The 23,396-nt window shown below is 52.5% G+C and overlaps 6 protein-coding genes across 6 annotated transcripts; 4 read left to right on the top strand and 2 right to left on the bottom strand.

Moving 5' to 3' along the window:
- Positions 1–502: 502 nt before the first annotated feature.
- On the bottom strand, positions 503–7,388 carry BO66DRAFT_435529 (bifunctional carbamoylphosphate synthetase/aspartate transcarbamylase; the record flags this gene model as incomplete). The annotated part of the gene is made up of 3 exons (XM_025650855.1): positions 503–559; positions 614–6,609; positions 6,671–7,388. The coding sequence occupies 3 exons, from the start codon at positions 7,386–7,388 to the stop codon at positions 503–505; spliced, it is 6,771 nt and encodes a 2,256-aa protein (XP_025506908.1).
- A 1,699-nt stretch (positions 7,389–9,087) lies between these two features.
- Positions 9,088–13,177, top strand: BO66DRAFT_468888 (ion transporter). The gene is made up of 2 exons (XM_025652685.1): positions 9,088–9,710; positions 9,774–13,177. Exons 1-2 carry the CDS (start codon positions 9,434–9,436, stop codon positions 12,875–12,877), a joined length of 3,381 nt encoding a protein of 1,126 aa, XP_025506907.1. The 5' UTR covers positions 9,088–9,433; the 3' UTR covers positions 12,878–13,177.
- Positions 13,178–13,760: 583 nt separating this feature from the next.
- BO66DRAFT_389200 (uncharacterized protein) lies at positions 13,761–16,100 on the top strand. Its single transcript, XM_025646742.1, has one exon. It carries the CDS (start codon positions 14,038–14,040, stop codon positions 16,042–16,044), a length of 2,007 nt encoding a protein of 668 aa, XP_025506906.1. The 5' UTR covers positions 13,761–14,037; the 3' UTR covers positions 16,045–16,100.
- A 185-nt stretch (positions 16,101–16,285) lies between these two features.
- BO66DRAFT_389199 (synaptobrevin family protein) lies at positions 16,286–17,498 on the top strand. The gene is made up of 2 exons (XM_025646741.1): positions 16,286–16,410; positions 16,564–17,498. Exons 1-2 carry the CDS (start codon positions 16,367–16,369, stop codon positions 17,294–17,296), a joined length of 777 nt encoding a protein of 258 aa, XP_025506905.1. The 5' UTR covers positions 16,286–16,366; the 3' UTR covers positions 17,297–17,498.
- Positions 17,499–21,053: 3,555 nt separating this feature from the next.
- Positions 21,054–21,765, top strand: BO66DRAFT_408903 (putative C2H2 finger domain protein; the record flags this gene model as incomplete). The annotated part of the gene is made up of 2 exons (XM_025649151.1): positions 21,054–21,378; positions 21,482–21,765. The coding sequence occupies 2 exons, from the start codon at positions 21,054–21,056 to the stop codon at positions 21,763–21,765; spliced, it is 609 nt and encodes a 202-aa protein (XP_025506904.1).
- Positions 21,766–21,960: 195 nt separating this feature from the next.
- On the bottom strand, positions 21,961–22,866 carry BO66DRAFT_389196 (dolichyl-diphosphooligosaccharide--protein glycosyltransferase subunit 4). Its single transcript, XM_025646740.1, has 2 exons — positions 22,775–22,866; positions 21,961–22,649 (listed from the first exon to the last, which is right to left on the bottom strand). Exon 2 carries the CDS (start codon positions 22,496–22,498, stop codon positions 22,301–22,303), a length of 198 nt encoding a protein of 65 aa, XP_025506903.1. The 5' UTR covers positions 22,499–22,649; positions 22,775–22,866; the 3' UTR covers positions 21,961–22,300.
- Positions 22,867–23,396: the final 530 nt, after the last annotated feature.

The following is a 23,396-nucleotide window of genomic DNA, read 5'->3' as shown; positions in this document are numbered from 1 at the left end:
CAATCCCGAGTCCCAAATCCCAATGTCCTTCCAATCCCAATAACTCCCAAGAAAAAGGAAAAGAAAGAGAAAGAAACAGGGAAAACAGAAAATAAGTCGAAAACAAAGAGAACACGCCAGAAACACGCCAAACACATAAAACACACAAAACGCAACGAACGCAACGAACACCACACACACATCACACACATCAAACACAACACACACACCACACGCAAAACACAACACAAACACAGAATACAATCCATACACATAACGGGATCGTATAATTGGAAAATAGGGAAAATTAAATCTAATCTAACACGCGAGCATCTCTATATGCCTCGCAAATAGCCTACGCGGTGTATGTAATGACATTGAATAACTTTTCGAAAGCAAAGCCAATGCCGAGACGGGAAAAAACAAATAGGAAACACATGATAATCGAGGTCGCCAATCAGATCTGTGAGAGCACAGATATCCTGTGGTTTGCTCGCATATCGTACATCATCCCAGAAATGACCTAGGGTGCCATGACCAAGGCAAGCAGAGCCATGCGGCAGTAGAGGCCATATCTCATCTGTGTCCAAGTCAGCGAATATTCAAAGATATTAGACGGCCAAGCAACACTAACCTGGCGGAAGTAAGCAGCCCGCTGGTCGAAGTCAACCTCCTCCGAGATCTCAGCATTGCGAGGCAAGGGGTGCATGACAACCATATGGCTCTTGGCGTGCTTGAGAAGAGCGTTGTCAATGACGAAGGTGTTCTTCAGGCGCTCGTACTGCTCGAGATCCGCGAAGCGCTCCTTCTGGACACGGGTCGAATACAGAACATCGGAGCGAGCGACAATCTCAGGGGTCAACTCCTCGGACTCCACGACAAGCTGGCCAGAGGCAACAATCTGCTGGCGGACCTCTTCGGGCAGAGACAGCTCCTTGGGGGCAACAAGCTGCACCCGGACGTCGTAGAACTGGAGCAACTTGAGCAGAGAGTGGACAGTGCGGCCGTATCTCAGATCACCGGTGAAGGTGATGGTGAGGCCTCCGACAGTTCCAAGCTCCTCACGGATGGTGAAGAGGTCCAAGAAGGCCTGAGTGGGGTGCTCAACACTGCCGTTTCCGCCGTTGATGACAGGAACGGGAGAGAACTTAGCCGCAATCTCAGTGCTGTTAGCATCAGGGTGACGCAGAACAACAGCGTCTCCGTAGCAGGCAAGAGTGCGCAGAGTATCCTGGAGGGTCTCGCCCTTCTTGGTGGAAGAGTGCTCAGTGGAGATGGCAATCGTCCGTCCACCAAGGCGCTGCATGGCAGCGTCGAAAGAGGCGGAGGTTCTGGTAGATGGCTCGTAGAACAAGGTAGTCAGCAGACGACCCTTGAGAATGTCGAGCACACCCTGGCGCTGAACACCCAACCGCATCTCCTGGGCCACGGTGAAGAGCAAGTGCAGATCGGCGCGAGTGAACTGTTTCACCGAAAGCACATGCTTCTGCTTGAAGGGAGAGCGGGAAAGCATGTCCATCAAGGAAGAGGAGACCTGAGGCACGGGGGTGTACAGGGGAGGGCCGAGTTCACCAACCGCGGGAGCAGCCTGTTCCGCAGCGCGACGGGCTTGGCGCAGAGGAGTGCCAGAGACGGAGAGTCTCCGGTCAAACGAACTCTCCGGGCGAGCGCGAACCATGGGAGACATAGCCTTCACAGACGGGGAAGCAGGGGCAATCCGGTGAGTAGACATGTCAACTCCCTTAGGGGCGTCCGAGGTGAGCGCGCCATCGAGGCAAGAGGTCTTGCCCTGGAACGTCACACGCTGCACAGCACCACGGACATTCTTGCCATTGAGGGGGGACCAGCCATGAGGACTCTGGAAAGTGTAAGGGCGGTCAATCTCAATCTCAACCGAGCTGTCAGCCTGGTCGTGGATCTCGAAGATCTTCTTAGGGTTCTCGTAAAGGCGAGCGATGATGTCCTCGATAGTCAAGCGGCCCTCAGCAACGGCGGTGAAGAGCAGAGGCAAGGACTCAGCGACACCAACGACAGCAGAGCCCTTATCACCAGCCATCTGGAAGGGAATGCTACCGATGGAGAAGACATCAATGGTGCTCAAGTGCTCCCACAAGGCCTTCTGGTCCTCAGCGGAGGGCAAGAAGGACTCGGGGTAGTCATCCTTGGAGAAGAAGAGGGAGAAGATAGACACATCGCATGTCACCTTGAGACCTTTCTCCTTGCTCAGAGCGATCAGGGTAATGTCCTCCTTCGAAGTCACGTTCATCACATGGATGTTGCGGCTGTGGAGACTAGCCAGGAGCAGCACAGAGGCCAAGTCCGTAGACTTAGCATCGGTGATAATGGGCTTGCTAGAAGGCCAAGCAGCAAAGTGGCTAGTGACAGCAGCGACCTTGCTGATGTTACCGGAAAGGTGGTTGAAGGGAATGAAGAGAGCACCGACATCTCCAGTCAACTGGCCGATCTGGTCAGCGTTGGTCGAAGTCGCCGAAACAGAGAAGTTGAAGTCACAGAAGGCACCCTTCTGGGCGTTCTTCTGGACAACCTTGAGCGCGGCCGCTTCGGTAACCGAGGCATCAACACCCACGGGCATGATGCGCACCATGCTGAAACCGGAGGCAATGGAAGCCTTGGTCATGAGCTCGAAGTCGGCGGAGCCGGGAGTGACCAGGCCAGGAACAAAAGCAGCAACGTTAATCAAGCCGGGAAGGATGATAGTGCGGTGGCTGGTCTGGTAATCCAGAGTTCGGACAGCGAGGTCGTAGTGGCGAGCAATGGCCTCGATCAGGATCTTGGCGTTCTTGACGTTGGTGACCAGAGGAGTCTGGTAGTCAACGGCCATACGACGAGTACGGTAACCCTTACTCATGTAGTTGGCAGGACGTCTGAAACGGTTGTTCGACGGCAAGTTGATGTACAGATCGATGAGGTTGTTGGCCAAGTGCTGAGTGAGAGAGTACTCGGACTTGATGTCTTCCTCTTCACCAGGCAGGATTTCAAGGAACTTGCAGGGAATGCCGTTCTCCTTGAGGAAATCAGCAGTACCAGCGGTGGCAAACAGGTTGTACTGCAACTGGTGAAGCTTGCGAATGGAGGGGAGCATCTCCATCTTCTCCTTGTAGGAACCAATGGAGAAGAGAATGTTGCGCTTGGGAAGACGGAAACCAGTGGAAATCAAGCCCTTGAGGTAGGCCTCATACTTGTCACGTCCGAAAGAAGCGACTTCACCGGTCGAGGCCATCTCAACACCCAGAACAGGGTCGGCACCAGAGAGGCGAGAGAAGGAGAATTGAGGAACCTTCACACCGACGTAGTCCTTAGGAATGGAGACAGGAGGATACTCGGCGAAGGGCACTCCGATCATGGCCTTGGTGGCCATCTCGATGAGGTCGACACCCATAGTCTTGGACACGAAGGGGAAAGAGCGGGAAGCTCTCACATTGCACTCGATGACCTTGATATCGTTGTCCTTGGCAATGAACTGGATGTTGTAAGGACCGGTGACATTGAGAGCATTACCAATCTTTCTGGTGGCCTCTTCAATGCGGCGGACGGTTTCAGGGTCCAAGTCCTGAGGAGGCAGGATCAAGGTAGCGTCACCAGAGTGAACACCGGCGTTCTCAACGTGCTCGGAGATGAAGTGTCCGACCATAACACCGTTACGAGCGACAGCATCCATCTCGATCTCCTTTGCGTTCTCAATGTACTTGGTGATAACGACGGGGTGCTCGCGCGAGACATCAGCAGCCTGGTTGAGGTAGCTGGCCAGATCATGCTCAGAGTAGACAGTGTTCATGGCCGCACCCGACAGCACGTAAGAGGGACGCACAAGCACGGGGTAGCCGACCTTGTTACAGAACTCAGTAGCCTCATCGATGCTAGTCAATTCCTTCCAGGCTGGCTGATCGACGCCGATACGGTCCAGCATGCGAGAGAACTTGTAACGGTTCTCAGCACCATCAATCATCTCAGGAGAAGTACCGAGGATCTTGACGTTCAAGCGGTGGAGAGGCAGAGCGATGTTGTTCGGAGTCTGACCACCCATGGAGATGATGACACCGCTGGAGGATTCCAACTGGTAAATATCCAGAACGGTCTCAAGGTTGATGTTCTCGAAGTACAGACGATCGGCCTCATCATAATCGGTACTGACAGTTTCGGGGTTGTAGTTGACCATAACAGTCTTGTGGCCCTGTTCGCGCAAGGTACGAATGGTACGCACAGAGCACCAATCGAACTCGACAGAGGAACCAATGCGGTAGACACCCGAGCCGAGAACCATGATACCATTGTCGTTGAAGTTCACGTCATGCTCAGAAGCATTGTAAGTGAGATACAGATAGTTGGTGAACGAGGGGAACTCGGCAGCGACAGTATCGATCTGCTTGACGATCGGAACGATGCCAGACTCCACACGTAGACGTCTGACAGCGAGCTCGTTGGAGCTCAAAAACTTAGCCAGCTGACGATCGGAGAAACCAAGCTGCTTGGCGCGCTTGATCAGGGGTCTAGGCACAGTGGTAGCATTGTACGAGGTCATAAGTTTTCCGAGATCGCTGAGACCCTTGAGTCTGCTCAGGAACCACTTGTCAATCGAGGTGAGCTTCCAGATTTCATCAACACTGTAGCCAGCAGCCATGGCGTTGGCAATCGCGAACAGACGCTGGTCAGAGGGCGTCTGCAGCTCGCCCTTGATGGACATGAGAGCGTTCGTCTCGTTGAAACCCATGTTATGGAAGTCAACGGAGCGAATGGCCTTCTGAATCGCTTCCTCGAAGGTTCTTCCGATGCTCATGACTTCACCAACACTCTTCATGGAGGATCCAAGCTGAGTGGAGACGCGGGTGAACTTCTTCAGATCCCAGCGAGGGATCTTGACAACGCAGTAATCCAGCGAAGGCTCAAAGCAAGCGCAAGTGACCTTGGTGACAGAGTTCTTGATCTCATTGAGAGGAATGTTGAGACCCAACTTGGCCGCAATGAAGGCAAGGGGATATCCAGTGGCCTTAGAAGCAAGGGCCGAAGATCTCGAGAGACGAGCGTTGACCTCAATAATGCAGTACTCCTTCGAGAAGGGGTTGAGGGCATACTGGATGTTACATTCACCAACAACGCCGAGGTGACGGATGACGTTGACTGCAGTTGTACGCAGCATGTTGTAGTCCTCGTCCGAGAGGGTCTGGGAAGGAGCGACAACAATGGAATCACCGGTATGGATACCCAGAGGATCAAAGTTCTCCATGTTACAGACGGTGATACAGTTGTCCCTGCAATCACGAACAACTTCGTACTCGATTTCCTTCCAGCCCTTCATACTCCGCTCAATAAGAACCTGAGGACTGGCAGCAAAGGCTTTGGTGCAAAGCTCCTTCAGCTCCTCCATGTTATCGGCGAAACCACTGCCAAGACCGCCGAGGGCATAGGCAGCACGAACGATGACAGGGAAGCCGATGCTCTCAACCACGCTGAGAGCCTCTTCCAAGTTGGAAGCAGAGGCGGACTTGGCACACTTCTCGCCAATGGAGTCCATGCTGCGAGCAAAGAGCTCACGATCCTCGGTGGTGATGATGGTGTCAATAGGGGTACCGAGGACCTTGACGCCCAGAGACTCGAACTCATCCTTGAGTTGGATACCGACTTGCAGCGCAGTCTGACCACCGAAAGTGACGTAAATAGCATCGGGTCTCTCGTGCTTGATAACCTTGCGCACGAAATCGGCATTGACAGGGAGGAAGTAGACCTTGTCAGCAAGACCCTTCGAGGTCTGGATGGTGGCGATGTTGGGGTTGATGAGAATGGTGTAGATTCCTTCTTCCTTCAGGGCCTTGATGGCCTGACTACCGGAATAGTCAAACTCACCAGCCTGTCCAATGCTCAGACCACCACTACCCAAGATAAGGACCTTCTTGACGGAGACACGAGGAGATGCCTTGACGTTGTCCTCGATGGCGCCACCGGGGAAGGAAACAGCCTTGGTGAGAGCCTCAGGCGAGGCAATAGTGTCCTTGACGGTGTTGATGAAGACGTCGAAGAGGAACTCGGTGTCCCGAGGTCCGGGTGTGCTCTCGGGGTGGAACTGGACACTGAAGAATGGACGGTTGACATGGCGGATACCTTCGTTGCTACCATCGTTGGCGTTCACGAAAAGTTCCTCCCAGCCCTCAGGAAGGGTGGTCGAATCCACAGCAAAACCGTGGTTCTGAGAAGTGATGTGGCACTTGCCGGAGACCATGCTGGTGCAAGGAATGTTGTGACCACGGTTACCGAACTTCATCTTCTGGGTTTGGCAACCAACAGAGCGGGCAATCAACTGATGTCCCAAGCAGATACCGAACACGGGAGTGCGGGCCTCCTTCATGGTCTTAGCAAGGTTGTTGACGGTGGTAGTAAGAGTAGCGGGGTCACCAGGACCGTTGGAAACGAAAAGACCGTCATAATCCTTTCCGGCAAGGGTAGGGAAATCGTAGTCCCAGGGGACGACAAGGACCTCGACTCCGCGGGCAAGCAAACAGCGCAGCTGGTTGAACTTGAGACCGACGTCCAAGCACAGAACACGGACCGGACGTCCGGAAGGGTGCTTCAGGGCAATATCCTCGGGGGGAGAGAACAGCTTAGGCTCCTTGATGGATACTGTTATATATTCATCAGCCAAAATGATTCCTAGTTGAGAGTACGGAATCGGAAAACTCACCCTCAGCAACAAGGTTCTTCTTGTTGGGGTCAACCCACTCCGTCTCCTCGAAGAAGGGTCGCCAGCTATCCTTCTCCGTGGGCACTTCGGTAGCGCTGTCGACGAATTCGGACTTCTGGAGCAGCATACGACCAAGCATGCTACCCTTCTCACGAATGCGCTTCGTGAGAGCACGCGTGTCAACACCGTGCATGGCGGGGACGCCCTGTTCCTTCAGCCATTGACCAAGGGAAGACTGAGCCAGGAAGTGAGAGTAATCTTCTCCGGCATAGGTTGCGACAACCAAAGCCGCCACGTGAATCTCAGTCGACTCGAAGTACTTGGGCAAAGTCTTCAGGAGCTCATCCATGGTCTCCCGAGACGGAACACCGTAGTTACCGACCAGGGGGAATGTGATGACCAGGATTTGGCCCCGGTAGGAAGGGTCGGTGACCGACTCGGGGTATCCTACCATACCAGTCTGGAAGACCAGTTCACCAGCAACGCTCTTCTCAGCACCAAAGCTGTAGCCCTGGTAGACTGTGCCATCCTCGAGCTCAAGGGACATCATCCTTCCGTTGCTGTCACGGGTGGGAGAGGATGCGGGAGCAATCACGGCTCCATTGTGAGCCTCCATAGGAGGAAGCGGTTGCAATTCCTTGTTGATCTGATTGTAGGCCACGGCGCCTCCAGCCAGAGGGCTGGAGGGGAGCGCAACCTCCTCGGTGGATTGGGGCATAGCGGTGGATTGTGGGGGGGAGGGGAAAAGGTCCTCTCGGGGACTGTGTGTCAGAGGTATTCTCTCTACCGTAGCATCAGCAGCCTCCAAGATCCTTTTTGTAGAGATGCAAGAAGGAGGGATGGATGTCGTTTCGCTGCTTCTGCAGAGGAAGAGGAATAATAGAAGAAGAAGAGGGAGACGAGCAGAAATCTCAGAATAAAATTTTTGTGTACGGGGGGCTTATGGAGCTTTCTCATTGGACTACTCGTTTCACCGATCCGGGGATTGATGGGCGTTCTGCCATGCTCTACCGCCCGCGAGGAAAATTTTTCTAAAGTTTTACACTTTCGACCTTACTGTTTCGGGGTGATCTGGATGCTTTCGTGTAGCTCACTCTATTATATAATGGCTCACATTATCGCTTGCGAACAATCCAAAGGACGTCGCAATTCTCTTCATTGGAGTCCCAATGCCATTGACAGTAAATCTTCACTGTGGCATATCACATAAAGCTCCTGAAGTGGCGACAGGAAGGGAAGGGGGGCAAAAGGCAGCCACAGCAGTGGCCTCGTGGGTGAGGTCATACAGGTTGACTGTTGGCTAATAGAAACACCTCGCCTACTCCGATCATCGGTTTGTTGGAGGGGTTCGGGGGAAGAAATGGAGGGGGAAGAGGGGGGGGGATGGTTCTGCACACGCCACACAGATACGGGCCGGTTCTCCTGTGACTTCTCCGTGCCCGTAGTCTACTAGGTTTACCGTAGGTATTTTTGTCATGAAGGGGCCCCGTCCCCAGCCAAAATCTGCCGACGCCGCCCTATGCCCGTTGCAGCCACTTGGCACGGCATTTAATTGGCCATCCGAGGAGGCTCGCCACTCTTAGTGTTGATCGACCTCGCGTGCAGCGGAATTAGTGCAGGCGGTGAACAGTAGCTTGGTTCCCTGCCTTGGATCTGGCCTGGATCAATTACGGAATATGAATCATCCTTGCCCCCGACTGGCGGTACCGATCCCGGTTGAGCGGCAGACAGAGTCCACAGTACACTGAAGGTACACAGAGGGTACACAGAGGGTACACTGCAGAAAAGTGTATACTGCACAGTACACAGTAGTTTAGTGGCAGATTCCAACTACTCATACTAACTATCACAGAAAGGACTTAACTATATGGCCATATGTACCTTAACAATGTAACACCACTAAGAATGGAATCAGGTTAATTGTTGGAATGTGGCAGGGTCATACAGCATCATCTGACCTTCCTTATCTCTCCAGAATTTAATCAATGGGCCAATACCCGACCAGTAGTTATGGGATCCTGGATATGCTAGCAAGAACTGACGATAGAAAATGGGGCCTCAGTACTTTGAAGATTATGACTTCTTCAGATGGATGAAATATACAATTTTCATCATTGTGAGTGCATGCATTGATGTACATTTACTTACAGTCTGAAATGGGGTGGGCGGCCGACCTGTAGTAGGGAAGTAGTTAACTATCCATGATAAGTAACTTATCCGTGACCGCGCCATAATTAAGGCTGGCCTCCCTTCCGGGTTCCCCTACGTAATGGTCTCACTATTCAGGTCAGTGCTTCGGCCTGGGCTGGCCAAGGCTCAGAGCAATCACTTATCTTGCGCTAAGACGCGGCCTGGGCGTTGTCGCATGAAATCTCAAGATGGCTGATAATTCTCCTGCGAGTCCTGCGATCTTCCAATCCCTTCTACTCCGTACTGCTGCTGCTGCTGATGCACTGCAGGCGCATGTGAGCTGCGTCAATTTTTGCAGCAAATCGTTTCATCATTCGGTAGCTCTCCCTGTTTATCTAACTCGGCGCAAAAATGCTTACTCCGATCACGCGAACTTGCCTGGCGACTTTCACTAATCCCTCAGTCGATTTCTTTACAGGTTGTTGCTGGTCTTTCCGCCGCCGTCGTCTTTGAACTTGAATAGTACCTTGCTCTCTTTGTTCGTTTCTGGTGCTGCTGGAACATGATAAGATAAACAACCTTGGAGCCACCGCTTCCCCGCGCGATCGTGACTTTCCAGGATTGCCCAGAAGAATGCTCGCTTCGCTCTTACGCCCAAAGAAACGGAGAACGTATGCGGATCGCTCTCCGTTCTCATCACCTTATACCACTCGAGATTCACCATGGCCGTTCTTTGATAACAACGCCCCGCAAAGGGGGTGGGGACAAGGATATGAGGAGTTCGGTCAACAAAATGGCTTTGATGAAGCAAATGGTCGAGTACCGGGTCCCGATCAGGATGAAGAGGAAGAGGAAGATACTCCTGTTGAAACCAGCCCTCTTCTTCCTATCTTCTCTGCCTCTCACCTCGGTATGAAACAGCATGTACCATGAGCTGCGCATATGCATGGGCTAACCACTCTACCGACCCTAGATACTCTTCCAGTTTATGATATCACACACGCCATTCGCCCTTTGATCGTTACGCGCTGCGAAACTACCTTAACATGGGATCAATTGCGATCACCCCAGATCTCCCAATTCCTTGTGAAGCCTATTCAGCAGAAAATCCGAACGGGTCACTTTTCTCGCGCAACGTTATACGCACTGATGACCAATTGCTTGCAATTCACAAAAGAGGTTCATTCAAATCCGGGAAACAGTGGTGTGAGCCAGACCAGGGCCATGGTCTGCGAACTTCTCGCTATCAAGTTGCTGAGGGAGTATACAACGCGAGAACTGATTGATGCTCTGTCCTATGAGTTCTACCCACTTAATGGGCAGGCGGTCACTGAACGCCCACCTGGCTGGAATTCCGCGCAGGGTAATAAGCGACCTGGCATCGCTCGCATCTCCTGCCTCGAAATAGCCATTCGGGCTCAAGCCAAACGATTCTTATCGCATCCACTTGTCGTACAACAGCTAGAGGCCATTTGGGCAGGCACAATAGTGTTTCATTCAGCAGCTGACAACCTTCATCGCTCGCTAGCCAGACCTCAACAGAACGGAGGGCTAACTTACGGCTCGACACCCAACCTGGTACCAGCCCATCAGCAGACACAGTCTGGAATGTCCAGCCTGCGCCGTTCGGTTACTATCTATGATCCAAGGGATGCGTCCCTGTTCAAGCTGTCCAGGCTGCGGGTGCCTCGTTATCGTCAATTTCTATCCACACTGTCGTTCGCCATTTTGCTGGTTCTGTTTCTGGCTGTTCTGCAACAACGTCGCCTTGAAATCACCTCTCTTGAGATCGTTTTCTGGTTATGGAGCGCTGGCTTCATGCTCGACGAGATTGTCGGCTTCAATGAACAGGGCTTCAGTCTATATCTCATGAGCTTTTGGAATCTGTTTGACCTCGGAATTTTGTTCCTTCTCTTCTGCTATTACTGCATGCGGCTTTACGGTGCTGTCATGCCCTACACGCGCAACAAATACATTGCCGATCAGGCATACGATATCCTGGCTGCGAATGCTGTTTTGTTGTTCCCTCGCCTCTTTTCAATCCTCGATCATTACCGCTACTTCTCTCAACTGCTCATTGCTTTCCGAATCATGGCGTCGGACTTGATCGCAGTGTTTCTGTTGATTATCATCGCTTGCAGTGGATTTTTCGTTGCATTTACACTTTCGTTTGGCAATGGTGAGGACCACTCGCCCGGCGCCGTAGCTTATGCTCTATTTCAGATGCTGATGGGGTTTACCCCCACTGCGTGGACCCTCTGGGAAGACTACAACGCATTGGGGAAACTCATATTGACTATCTTCCTCTTCATTTGTCATTTTGTTGTTGTGACGATCTTGATCACAGTTCTCACCAATTCTTTCATGGGCATTGTGCAAAACGCCAACCAAGAGCACCAGTTTCTCTTCGCTGTCAATACCATTTCCATGGTGAAGTCGGATGCCCTCTTCTCCTATGTTGCGCCGACGAACATACTGGCATGGTTAATTGCTCCATTCCGCTATTTCATGTCTTTCAGACAGTTCGTTCGGCTCAATCGCACAATCATCAAAGTCACCCACCTGCCGATCTTGTTTTCCATTTGCTTCTATGAGAAGACAATACTCAGCTTTCAAGTCATTGACTCTATCGACCTCATTGATCCTTCTGCTCGTACCGATAGTGCAGACCGCTTCCGGCCTCGTCGTAACCGATTCAGAGCGTTTACCTCTCAAGGAAATCGACTGGTACGAGAGCCCTCAGTGGCGACCTCCCAGAAAGATCGGGCGCTGGAAGCTGTCTTCCGACAACCTTATCAGGATGAACCAAGCAGAGGACTAAGAAAGCTTCATCCTCGAGAAAACGACCTGGCTGTCAATCATTGGATGCAGACCATGGGTTCGGGACCCATTCATCCTCCTGATGAGCAAGACTCGGATGAAGTGAGCCGTTTGGAAAGATTGCCGAGGAATAGATCAGGATATCAACGGCGGATGACACGAAGTCTGCGTGATTTTACAGAGTCAAACCGGTCAGCTGCCTCTAATCCTGAGGATTCTGCACATCCTGTGGCATCATCACCAGCTACGCCTCGTCCTGGGAGAGGCTTCCTATTCCCTGCGAGAACCAGACAGCTTTCTCGGCAAACAGGAATGGAGGGTGATGATGAGCTAACTAGTGACGACAATGGCGAATGGACTGGGGAACAGAGAGAAAATCGATCGCCGTCGAAGAACTCCGAGGAGAACACTCTCATGAACGCAAATGAAAGCTCTCACACCACGCAACCAAAGTTTTTCAGCTCCCGACCCTCAACGGCTCGACTCAAGTCTCGCAAGAATAGTCCCACTCGACGTATCAAATATCATAAACGGAATTACTCGGGTGCCACTATGCTCTATAATCCGATCCCTCGGAGAAGTGAACATGAGGAAACGGATGCTTCCTTAAACCCTGTCAGACCGAGGGCTCACACTCCAGACCGTGCAAGCAGTATAATCGGGCCGCCATCCAGAGGACCTTGGGCTCTACGACGACACAGTACGGACGGAGGGAGGTCTCGAACCACGACATTACATAGATCCGACCCCATGTCTGTTCCTGATATGAATGGCTTCTCAGCACCTGACTCTCATTTCAGGGGACGCCATCGGTCCTCGATACTCGACGGTCTGGGTTCTGACCTGGGTGATAACAAAGCAATCACGAACGGCTTCCTTGGAGGGGCTCCATCAAGTATGACCACTCAAATGGCCTACGCAACGGGCAACATCAGACGCCCGGACAGTCCAAACAGCAACCAGGATATGCTCAGTAAACTTGTCTTGGCTCGGATGAACAACATTGAAGAAGGTTTCCGCGAGGTGATCAAGGAAGTCAAGGACCTCCGGCGCGGGGGTGCGAGTCGCAGTCAAAGTCGACCGGATGAGCAAGCCATTACTCAGCGCGAGAAAAAGAAGAGACGGGCGGGTGACAAGAAGGAGAACAAGAAGAACGGTCCGGGGTCTCGCAAAAGCAAGGCTAGCAGCGAAGGCCAATACTCAGACGAGTCAGCCACTCAGTTGCGCGAGGAGAAGACCGTTTCACAGGATGAGTAGCGGTTTGATTATGTTGATGCATCGATGATCATGACATGTTTAATGTTTTGTATTAGTATTTGGTTGGCTGTCTCATCAATCTTCTGCTGTGCTACATAGCTTTCTGTTGATACCGTTTTCAACTCCTGAAAGGCGATTTCACATATTGCTACCAGTATTCGTATCGTCTTATATTCAAAGAGCTTCTAAACCGCTTCCTTGATAGCTCAGCCTTGCAACTAAGTCTAGGACGAGCTTTTCTTGCCGGGTCTGAGGTTGAGACCGCCAATCTAGGATGACTATGGGGTTTTTGATCTTGCGGCCTGATTAGTCCGGACATGATTCCGCAGATATGTATGTAGGTAATAGGTACTCCGTACTAATGATAAGATCATTGATCACCTTTTTACATAGGCCCTCCAACGACTTCTCTCCAACAACTTCTTCTCTTCCCTTGAGTGCCTTCTTTGCTTTCCACAGCATAAAGTGGATGATGACCTGACCTGAAGGATATTCATGATTGTATCCTGACAAATTCACTTTGTAACTAGCACCTTGACTTTACAAAGGACTCTCCATAGCAGCCAATGAAGAGGTCATAATAGGTAAGTCAGACAATCTTCCGTTTGTCTATTTTGTTTACTGTACTGTTTTGTAATGCAAGGGCTGTGCCACTTTGTAATGCAAGGGCTGTGCCAGCAAGCAGTCGAGACTGATTCAGTTGTTTACAGTTAGCGGAGACTATAGCCGTAAAAGAGATAGTTACCTTCATCATGGATGATTCAGTCACTCGCGCCTTATTCACTTGTACGGTCCTGTCATCGGTGAGCTCTACGCCACAGGGCAGGTAGCCATTCACCTGTAGGCAGCGGCCAGGCTTCTCTCTTCCCGCCTTTCATAACCCAACACATCTGCGGTATACATTCATCTTTGTCTTCTCACTTCTCTTCTCACTTCTCTCCCACTATATTCTCTCTCTTCTCCCTTCCTCAATTCACCTCTCTCTCTTTCATCCTTCTTTGTCAGCTTTCTACTCCACCCTTTGATTCTTCTCAATCAGCCTCGGTTCTGAGAAGCCTCTACTTGTCTCTACTTGGTTTCAACATTTCCTGGATTAACAGCCCATCAACCGACTCAGCCTTCTCACGTCACAAGACACCACTTCATAGCCAGATAACACGATGAGTCGCAGCCACGGGCCTGACTTAATTCTCATGGACAGTGCCGACACCCTCGTTTACATCGACGACACAGAACCACACGATCGGTCAAGGTATTCCTTGCAACCACAGCGCGCAGTTACAATCCCCCACAGAGTCCATAGTCAAAGACTGCTGTCCACGGGCTCTGCCTACTTTCGCAAACTATTTGAGCCTAGAGCTCAGTCTCGAGTTCTGAAGCGTTGCAAGCTAGATGGGACGTTGCCTGACGGTGTGAAGTTTGTCATTGACCTCACGCCGCCCACCACAGATGATGAAGGAGTGAGGTTTACTACAGAGCTTTCGTGTCCGCTGGGGTTACGAAAATGGGCTCTTGCACAAAATCGATGGACCCTCCCATCTCACCTTGTTGGTGGCATAGACGATGGACTCGAACACTCCAGTAGCAGTGACGAGCCCGGCATCCCTGTTGAGTATTCAGAGGCTCGCAACCGCCGAGGGATCGCTCATGTCCTCCAAGCCTTAGAAGGATTCAAGCCTCAGCTTAACACTCCGTGCAAGCTCTGGACGTTCCTTGCCTTGGCTAAGCTGTATGGCATCGCTCATCATCCATGGGTCAAGGTCCCGATCTTGACCTGGATTTACGAGGGTAGGAACTCTCTACTCATTGAAATGCACCCAGAGATTGCATACGGGATTGCTTGCTCTATCCAATGTGACTACTTGTGCCAGGACTCATTTTCGATCTTGGTCGGAGAGGCATCTTTGCGATTGATGGCGGAGCCGAACGCAACACTTACCCGCCCTTGGGATTCGCACGAGACTCTCTACGGCCGGGTTCGGGAGGTTCTGGATGATGAGGACCGGCAGCGAGTGGAGTATGCCAGTCAAAGCTTCAAGGACCATGTCATTGACACTTTTCTTGAGCTCGTTGGCAGCAAGATGCAATGGCTGGAGAGATTGCCTGCGGTCCACAAAGTGCTCTTACACGAAGCAGGCGGCCCTCCTTGTCCTCTTGCATCTGAGCTCATCAGATGTCTCAAGAACTATGTGCGACACCATGTTATTGATGCATTAAATACCGACCTGGTAACTTGGAAGGAGATCTCAGTGCTTCATGAGCCCGATGATGATTACCCGGGAGAGCGATTTCTGAAAGCTTATACCAAGATGCATTATACCGAGCGCATTATGAGCCGAACTTTCTGGAAGAACCTCGGGTCAAAAAATTGGAGCAATCTCCTACCGTCAGCCTTCGTGTATCTGCGCTCAGCCAACTCCATCGCAAGTCAGTCGGTCGCCGATCTGGGCCGTCATCTACAGCCATTTCGGGCGCAGGAAAATACCAAGATCGGACTTTTTGACACGGGTGACTTGGTTGGAGAAGTCAACCGTTACAACGCCCACACCGGCTCCGGTCGTCCCGTTTATGGCGCGGATCTCATTATTGTAGGCGACACTGGAGAGCTGGAGTCAGCATGGAACAACACCCTGGGTCATCTCTCGAGCGAAGCACCCTCCGGTCCAATCTGCCATCTCGGAGGTCTCTATCCGGAAGGGTACATTGACTTTAACCCTCAGGATTTTTTCAGCCAACTTTCTTCCTATCTGCACTCAATATCAGACAGGATGCGCGGGTCCTATCGATCTGAGATGGATCAGCTAATTACCGACTGTGTCAGCTGCCTGACTGCGAATGAAGTGAAGTATCTTCCTTTGTGGGCGGGAGGTAATGACGATGGTTCTGGAGGTGTCTTCGCCGACCTTGACATTCCAAATGCCGAGCTTGCAGGGTTCGCGACGCCGGGACCGGGGATACATATGGGAAGCTCGGTTGCTTCGAAGCCGCTCTCAGACTACTCTTCCACCACTTATGAGAGTACGGTGCAAGCTGCGTCGCACGGGGCGACAGGCGGATTTGGTACGGATGTCATGTCGTTCAGCATGGCAAGCGAAAGAAGCGGTATTGAACAATGTATTGCAGATTTTGAAGACTTGTCACTTGAAGATGCGATCCAGCCACTCTAGGCTTATACACTGAGATGAAAGGAAGTTTATCTGAGATATTACAGAGAAAAATCTAGCTAGAATCTAAAGCAAGATTGTCTTTTCAGCGAATGTTTCGTGTAGAGAGTCAGTATCAATGCCTGGGAACGCAGCCGCGTAGCACGTGATGGAATCCGGGGTTTGGGGGCGGCGACGTCACGGACCGATGATCTTATCTCGCAATCGATGCCTCCAGGCACCAAACAAAGACAACAACTGCAACCTCTTCGCCTGCCCTGCCAGCTGGTGACAACCTTTTGCAGCATCGACATAGAATCGGCAGGAACTTAACCATCTCAGCATCATGGCCGCCGCCTCATCCTCGAAGCCCTCGAGCTTCCTGCTCTAGTACGTCTTTACCAACCCAGAAACCTCAACACAGGGGAAAAAAAAAAAAAAAAAAACAACCCAGCTGCTAGCCAGCCAGCTTCAGTTCCCCTTCCCAATGCAATTCGACTGCTAAGCCCACAACTAACCAATTCACCTTCCTTGGAAATCCAGCTCCTGCATCGCCCACCGCACCACCATCCTAGCCGAACACTCCTCCCCCGGCACCTCCTCATCAGCCGCCTCCTCCCTCGCCTCCATCATCCTCCCCAAGATCTCCCACGACCAACCCCAGAAGCTCACGTACACCCACGAGCGCCTATTCGTGCACTACATCGCCGACTCCCCCAGCAGCAGCAGCAACAACAACAATAACAATGACTCCTCCTCATCCACGGAGCCCAACTCCTACGCCCCGCTCAGCTACATCGTCGTCGCGACCGCCGAGCAAGGCCGCCGCATCCCCTTCGCCTTCCTCCTCGAGATCAAGCGCAAGTTCCTGGCGGCCTACCCGCCGTCCAGCACCGACTTCGCCACGCTGCCGGCCTACGGCTGCGCCGCGTTCAACCCGGACCTCCGCGCGCTGCTGCAGACGTACAACACGGCGCCGCCGTCGGACTCGCTCGCCTCGGCGCGGCGCGAGATCGACAGCGTGCGCGACATCATGACGGAGAACATCGAGCGCGTGCTGGAGCGCGGCGAGCGCATCGATCTGCTCGTCGACAAGACGGATCGGCTCGGCGGCAGCGCGCATGATTTCCGGATGCGCAGCCGCGGGCTGCGCCGCCGCATGTGGTGGAAGAATGTCAAGCTGGTCGCACTGTTGATTGTGGTGATCGTGTTCCTGGTGTATTTGTTTGTCGGGATGGGGTGTGGGTTGCCTGCTTGGGGAAAGTGCGTGGGTTGAATGTTTCGACTGGTTGGTGGGCTGGCAGTGAGTGGAAAATGGGGTGATTAGGTGGGTGGGGGTGTGAGATTGCATTCCTTTTTGTGAAGGTTGAGATTGAGCCTTGTGCTTGTTGCGTGTTGTTGATTTGCGGTTCTTTTGCGCTGATTGTTGATTGATGGGCTCATGATTGTCAACGGGCGATGGTATCTAGTTGAGGTTGGTGGGCTGGGCTGGCCTTTGAGATGGATGGAAGCTCAATTCTTAATTCTGTATAATATCATGATAATGTAGTCTGGTTTGCTTCTATATCACTATTAATCCCCCGGTTTTAGCTCAAGCCTGCAGAGCATAAGAAGGCGGCGATATGACAAACACCGGCAGATATAGCTCGAGACCCATTATATAAAAACATACTGCCGAATATGGCAAATAGAATACACCTCCAGGCACCAGGCTTGGAAATGTCTCGAACCAGCTCAAGAGATAGACTGCAGAGCTCATGAGTACTAGTACATATTGCAAATGCAAGTGCATCATCCATCCAACCCACACCTTGCGTAGTATCACAGAGGGCCCTTAGAAGATGTACAACCAGGAGAACTCAGACTGAGAGGGAAAAGAATCAAGTATCGTAATATGATGTTCAATTTATCCGCTACCTAAGCAATTCAAGTGCTAGAGTTTACAGTATGTTTCTCACTCTCAAACCCACAGCGTCCTTGCCACCGAAGTAACATCAGTGCGGGTCTGCAAGCGAGGCAAACGAACCCCCTGGATTAGATCCAGGTATAAGTTATTTGCTATTCCTTCTTCGCCAGTCGTATACCCCATCAAGCATTGTGAAGGGTTGATGGGGAGATAAACCTGGCGCAATTCATGTGGGAAATAAGGGGGGTGGGGATGATCAGGGGAGCGATCAGCTACATTTGTCGGGGTAGTCGTAGCGCATTTCTCAAGGTATTGTATCTTCCGTAAAAATCTCGTGCCTGACCAGTTGTGATCGTGACAGTCGAGTTCCTTGAGCGGGATGTTTCAGCCTTTGCTGGTATGCTTGCGCTTCATTGAGGGTTAAGCACGGGAATTTAGAACCCCTGAACCATTGACCTTCGTGCACCAGCATCCGGAGTTGTAGCATCGCCCTCGCAAGTCTAAGCCCTGCTTAGATTGTTGTGATAGGGGGTGCAAGTCAAAGGTTGTCAAGTCCGGATGATTGCATCTCGGATGCATGCAGCCAATGGTATAGTGCTTGTCTGCAGATTGTCCCAATCATTTTAAGACGCTTCAGCAGATCTCCGCGAACTCAGGAACATGATCGTGGTGCAGATTCCCTGGAGTGTGGACAACTTGAAAGAATTCTCATGTTGTGAGTTAGATAGAAGTCAATGGGCGACTTCCGCGGACCTTTTCAATGGTCAGTGTGCGTCACATGACCCGGGCTGCGCTTAGCCTGTAAGGTTACTAGAACCTGCCCCCTCATTCGCCAGCTTACAGCTAGTCCCAATCAAAGCTCACCGCCTGCCTATCTGACGAGCGGTCCGGGTCGATGATTCTCCGGCCATTGTTCTATTGCATTTCGCGATGCGCTATGCGTAGTCGCGTCAAGCTTCGATTCTCCTTTTTCTAGAGTGTTACAGATTCTTTCTGTGAAATACCGATGTGCTACTAACATTCACTTATTCTTTCTTTCCTGCACACATCTATGCTATTCGATCCCATGTCATGATCCAGACGGGAATCTATTCGCGCCTGAAACCCTGATAACGCGGCCTGGGGCCAACACCGGCAAGGAAAAATGTCAAACAACGATGACATTCAGTGGCTGGAAAGCTACCTGCGCTATGGCTACGACCCCGAGGTGCAGAGGTTTGAAGACAATAATATGGCATACTTTCAGGCAAATCCGTACTTTGCCTTGCCCCCGCCGTCTCAAATGTCCCACCCGTCGCCAGGAACGAGTCACGCTCGATTTCAACCACCTTACCCTCAAGGTCGTCCATCAGCGGAGAGAACCAATGTGAGGCCTACCGGTGTTACTCCTTCCTCAGCACCCGCTCCTTTCCCAACACAATCTCGCCCACCGCATGCTCCGCCTCGTTATGCGCCTCCATCGTCCGGCGCGCCACCCCCCGTGTCCCAGACGCAAGGCTCGCAGGTTCATTATGCTCCTGTCAGGGGACCCGAGTCGTATCAGAACCTAGCGCAGCAAGCTCTCTATCACTCGCAGCGGGCACCGTCTCCACAGCCTCAACAACCAACCCAATCCTATCCACCTACCACGACAGCAGCACCTGCAGCACCTGCAGCACCTGCTCCGCCGCCTACGAAGACAGCTCCGCCTCGGCCTCGAAACACAGGGTCTCCTCAATTGCTTAACCCCACACAATCCCACCTGCCCAACAGCGCGGCCCCTCGCGCACCTCAGGCTGGCCCTCCAAGAGCCTGGACAACGATGCCTGATGGGAACAGAACGGCCTCGGCCTCTGCGCCCGGGCGCGCGCCTCCGCCGACCTCGAAGACAGTCCCTCCTGAGGCGCAGAAGTCTGTTTACCATCCAACGCCTCAGCCGATGCCGTCACCTTCGGCTTACTCCGCGCCTCCGCAGAATCCGCCAGTAACTCAGGCTACCGGCGGACCCAACCAAGCTCCTACTGCTGGGTCTCACACGGCTCCTTCACAGGGCAGGCCACAAAACGGCGCAGTAAATCAGAATGCAGGCGGGCCCAATCAGAACTCTTCCGCCGCGCCTTACGGGGTATCACCGCAGAGTCTGGTACAGAATCCAGCAACAAGTCATCATACGGGCGGACCTTACCAAAGTTCATCCGCTGGGCCTCATGAGACACCATCGCACAGTATGCCCCAGATGCCACAACCCGGATGTCAACCGGCTTCGGCCCCAGCTCCTGTCCAGACTCCTGCCCCGGCGCCCGGCCCAGCACCCGGCCCAGCGCCTTCGCAAGTGATCCCTCAAAAGCAGAAGTTCAATGCGTCCACGAGTCAGGAGTCTGGAAATCCTGCTAAGAAACGTCGCGTGGGACCTCTAGAGACATCAAAGCCACCGGCGTCGTTTGCGTCCACGGGTGCCGCCCATCCTTCAATCCCGGCAGGTGGGCTGTCTGTCTACAGTTACTCTCCCGCAACTACCCCAGGGCTCAAAGTGAAGGATTATTTGAAACACCGCGCCGACATTGTGAAGCCTATAAATGAAGCGGATGCTGCTCGGAAGCTGGCTTATGACCCTAAGACCATTGCTAGAGATGTTCTAATTGCATCCGGCCGTCATCCGACTGAAGACGCTCTGAACCATCACCTCTTCCGTCTAAGGGATGTGTTCACACATGTGGACAACGGGTCAGATCTGGCGACATTTCGATGGGATCTAGTAGATTCGCAGGAGGCACGTGACCAGGAACGGATGGGCGCTCCCCTTCCGCCGTCCAACCGACTTTCCACGCCCAACCAACTTTCCGCGCCGCGTCCCGCGCCGCGACCGCCGCACCCGATTCCTGCTCCGCCTCATCTGAACTTCCCATCAGCCCCAGTCCCGCCAGCATCTGCGCAACCTCAGCAGGCACTGCCTCCCTATCCAAAACCGCAAGTGCAGCCATCGCAACCTCCTCCTAGCTCCCAAATCTCTTTCCAGTCTCCTAGTCCGCAGGTCCAGCTTCCTCCCAGAACCGGTGTTCCTCCCTTGCAGTCCCCGTACACACCATTACCACCAACGCCGCAGCCGCAGCCGCAGTCACAGTCCACACCCAGGACACCGGCGAGCGCGATGGTGGGCAAGCGGGGACCTGGTCGTCCGCCTGGGAGCGGCAATAAGCCCAAGCAGCAGCCGGTTACGACGACGAGCGCACAACTGGTGCAGTACCAGGTTTTCGGCTGTCAGTGGACGGACTGTCGTGCTGAGCTTCATAACCTGGAGGGGCTCAAGAAACACATTTTCAAGGTTCATGTCTCTCAGCAGCTGACCTGCGGTTGGAAGGGATGCACACACCCGGAGCCCATGCCTGCGGCGCTGCTCTTCAAGCACGTGAAGAAGGGCCACCTGGACTCTATCGCGTGGAGGCTGGGCGACGGACCATCTGTGCCAAGACCTGGTGAGAAAGCATCTGGATGATCGCATTTCCACTTTACGCGTGACTTGTAGCATTTTGAAGGGCGATCATTAATTATTTGACTCTTGCTCGCACTATCGAATAGGTGAAACCACTAGCGAAACAGGACTGTCTACGATTCCTCAGAACGGTCGGCCTGGCTTGGATGACATGCTTATCTTCCCGGCGAGTGGTTCGTCGATCCGAGCCTACCATAGAGTTCATGGCAAAACTACCCAGCAGCAAAAAGCGCAGGAAATCCTCAAGGCTGTGCAGCGACTGAAAGAACAGATCGGCGTGGGCTTGGACCCGGGGGGCTGCGAATTGACCAACTTTGTGCGGAATGAGCGACAGAGCACTGAGGAGGATGTTTATGAAGTGGTTGTGTAAGCCTGTGGTATCTTCATATTACGGCAACCGGCATTCTGCATTGGGCGGTGTGGTTGGTCCCTTTCTCAACTTTTCTAGAGTCATTCATTCGAGAGCATCGGTGTCGAGGCCTAGGTGTTCCGGTCGCTTTTTGGGAGTGTGTCCTGTGACTCCTACCCAGCTTTGGTTCGTCCCCAACCCGTCGCCTACCCCAGGAAACCACAACCTTGTACATTGATATTGTGGGAAAGCTGGGAACATTTGCAAGGTGATATACATCCATACAATGCACACATACGAAGATACATGCGAAGTATTTCATAGAAAGTAAACGATGCATTGGATGGGAGCCCAAAAGACCACCGCCCGGGTATTCTAAACAAACAAGCCCATTGCCTTTTGGTCTTTTCCACCCCGTAGTCATTCGCTTAAACTAGACTCGAGACACAGAACACAGAAATAAACGCGACAGAAAGAAACAAGAAAACAGCAGTCAAAACGTTCAGGTTGTGGGTATCCATCCTCCCTAGCCAGACCTCCCTTCCCCATTCACACCCTACGACGACGATCCCACGGCCGCAGCAGCCGCAGCCGTCTCCTGCGAGACCCCGGGCACCTTCTGATCGGCGGGAGCGTCGAGTTCGGCGCCGTCGTCCTTGGCGTTGACTTCGAGGAAGTGGTAGAGGACAATCATCATCATGGCGCAGCTGCCGAGGAAGACGGCCAGGCGGTGGAGCTCGTCGTCGGTGATCATTGTGATGGTTGTGTTTCTTTTGCGGGAGAGGTTGGTAGGTATCAAGGTGAGGTTCAATTGAGGTTGTTTTGTGGGTGTTTTGTGGTGATGCACAGCAGGAAGAGGTACCGGCGCTGTAGGAGGGAAGTAGATAGCGGAGATGGGAAGTTCACTGTCCGGAGAACGGGGGAAGCCACGTTAGCCTTAATCATGGGATGCAGGGCAGTGGGTAGGATGGACGGTTGAATTGAGGCGACATGTCGGCTGCTGGGTTGAAAATCAATGCAAGGAACATACCTAATCTCCGAAGATAGATTTGTTGGTTCAATGGGGGGAGCAACAGACTGTTGACTTGACGGTTCGGAGGAGGACACTTTGCGCTCTGTCGGGGAAAGTCGTCGTAATTCGTAACCAGTGGACTCCCTCCCGCCTTTCTTTATCAGTCAGCACTGCCTAGGTATCTTGATGCCTCATCACTCAGGCAGCAGCAGCTTTGACCGATTCCACTTCCCGATCAGGGCAGGGCGATCGGTGATTGGAAGCTGCGACTGTTAACCTGAAGTTACCTAACCTTACCTAGCCCGTGACCACCGACTGGACTTAGTCTAGCTTATGCCTAAGAATACAGGCAGCGGCCGCAACGGCCCGGCCGTTATTAATTATTATTTAACTTAGCATTTACAATCGTATCATCTCAGCTCTCACTCACTTCTTCCCCTGTCTCTCTTCTTGTTGGATGGACTACAGGTAAGAGTGAAATTCTGTCAGTCTGTCTGGATACTACTTCTGCAGCTTTCCTCAGTCTTCAAATCTGCTGTATGTATGCGAATGTTCTCTTTTCTTTGATTGCCCTCTTTCCCCTCTATCCCGAGTCCCCTCTTCCCCCTCCCGTGTCTGTCCCTCATAATCTCTTTCGCCC

The sequence above is a fragment of the Aspergillus aculeatinus genome, assembly GCF_003184765.1.
Source record: "Aspergillus aculeatinus CBS 121060 unplaced genomic scaffold BO66scaffold_8, whole genome shotgun sequence".
In the NCBI taxonomy this organism is placed as follows: domain Eukaryota; kingdom Fungi; phylum Ascomycota; class Eurotiomycetes; order Eurotiales; family Aspergillaceae; genus Aspergillus; species Aspergillus aculeatinus.
Note: the sequence above shows the minus strand (reverse complement) of the source record. Positions and strands in the feature narration are given on the sequence as shown.

Excerpts from the sequence above, each read along its gene's own strand:
- BO66DRAFT_468888 (XM_025652685.1), top strand. The coding sequence starts at position 9,434 with ATGCTCGCTTCGCTCTTACGCCCAAAGAAACGGAGAACGTATGCGGAT. Across the intron at positions 9,711-9,773 it reads CTTCTCTGCCTCTCACCTCG|ATACTCTTCCAGTTTATGAT; the intron begins GTATGAAACAGC and ends TACCGACCCTAG.
- BO66DRAFT_389200 (XM_025646742.1), top strand. The coding sequence starts at position 14,038 with ATGAGTCGCAGCCACGGGCCTGACTTAATTCTCATGGACAGTGCCGAC.
- BO66DRAFT_389199 (XM_025646741.1), top strand. The coding sequence starts at position 16,367 with ATGGCCGCCGCCTCATCCTCGAAGCCCTCGAGCTTCCTGCTCTA. Across the intron at positions 16,411-16,563 it reads CCCTCGAGCTTCCTGCTCTA|CTCCTGCATCGCCCACCGCA; the intron begins GTACGTCTTTAC and ends TTGGAAATCCAG.
- BO66DRAFT_389196 (XM_025646740.1), bottom strand. The coding sequence starts at position 22,498 with ATGATCACCGACGACGAGCTCCACCGCCTGGCCGTCTTCCTCGGCAGC.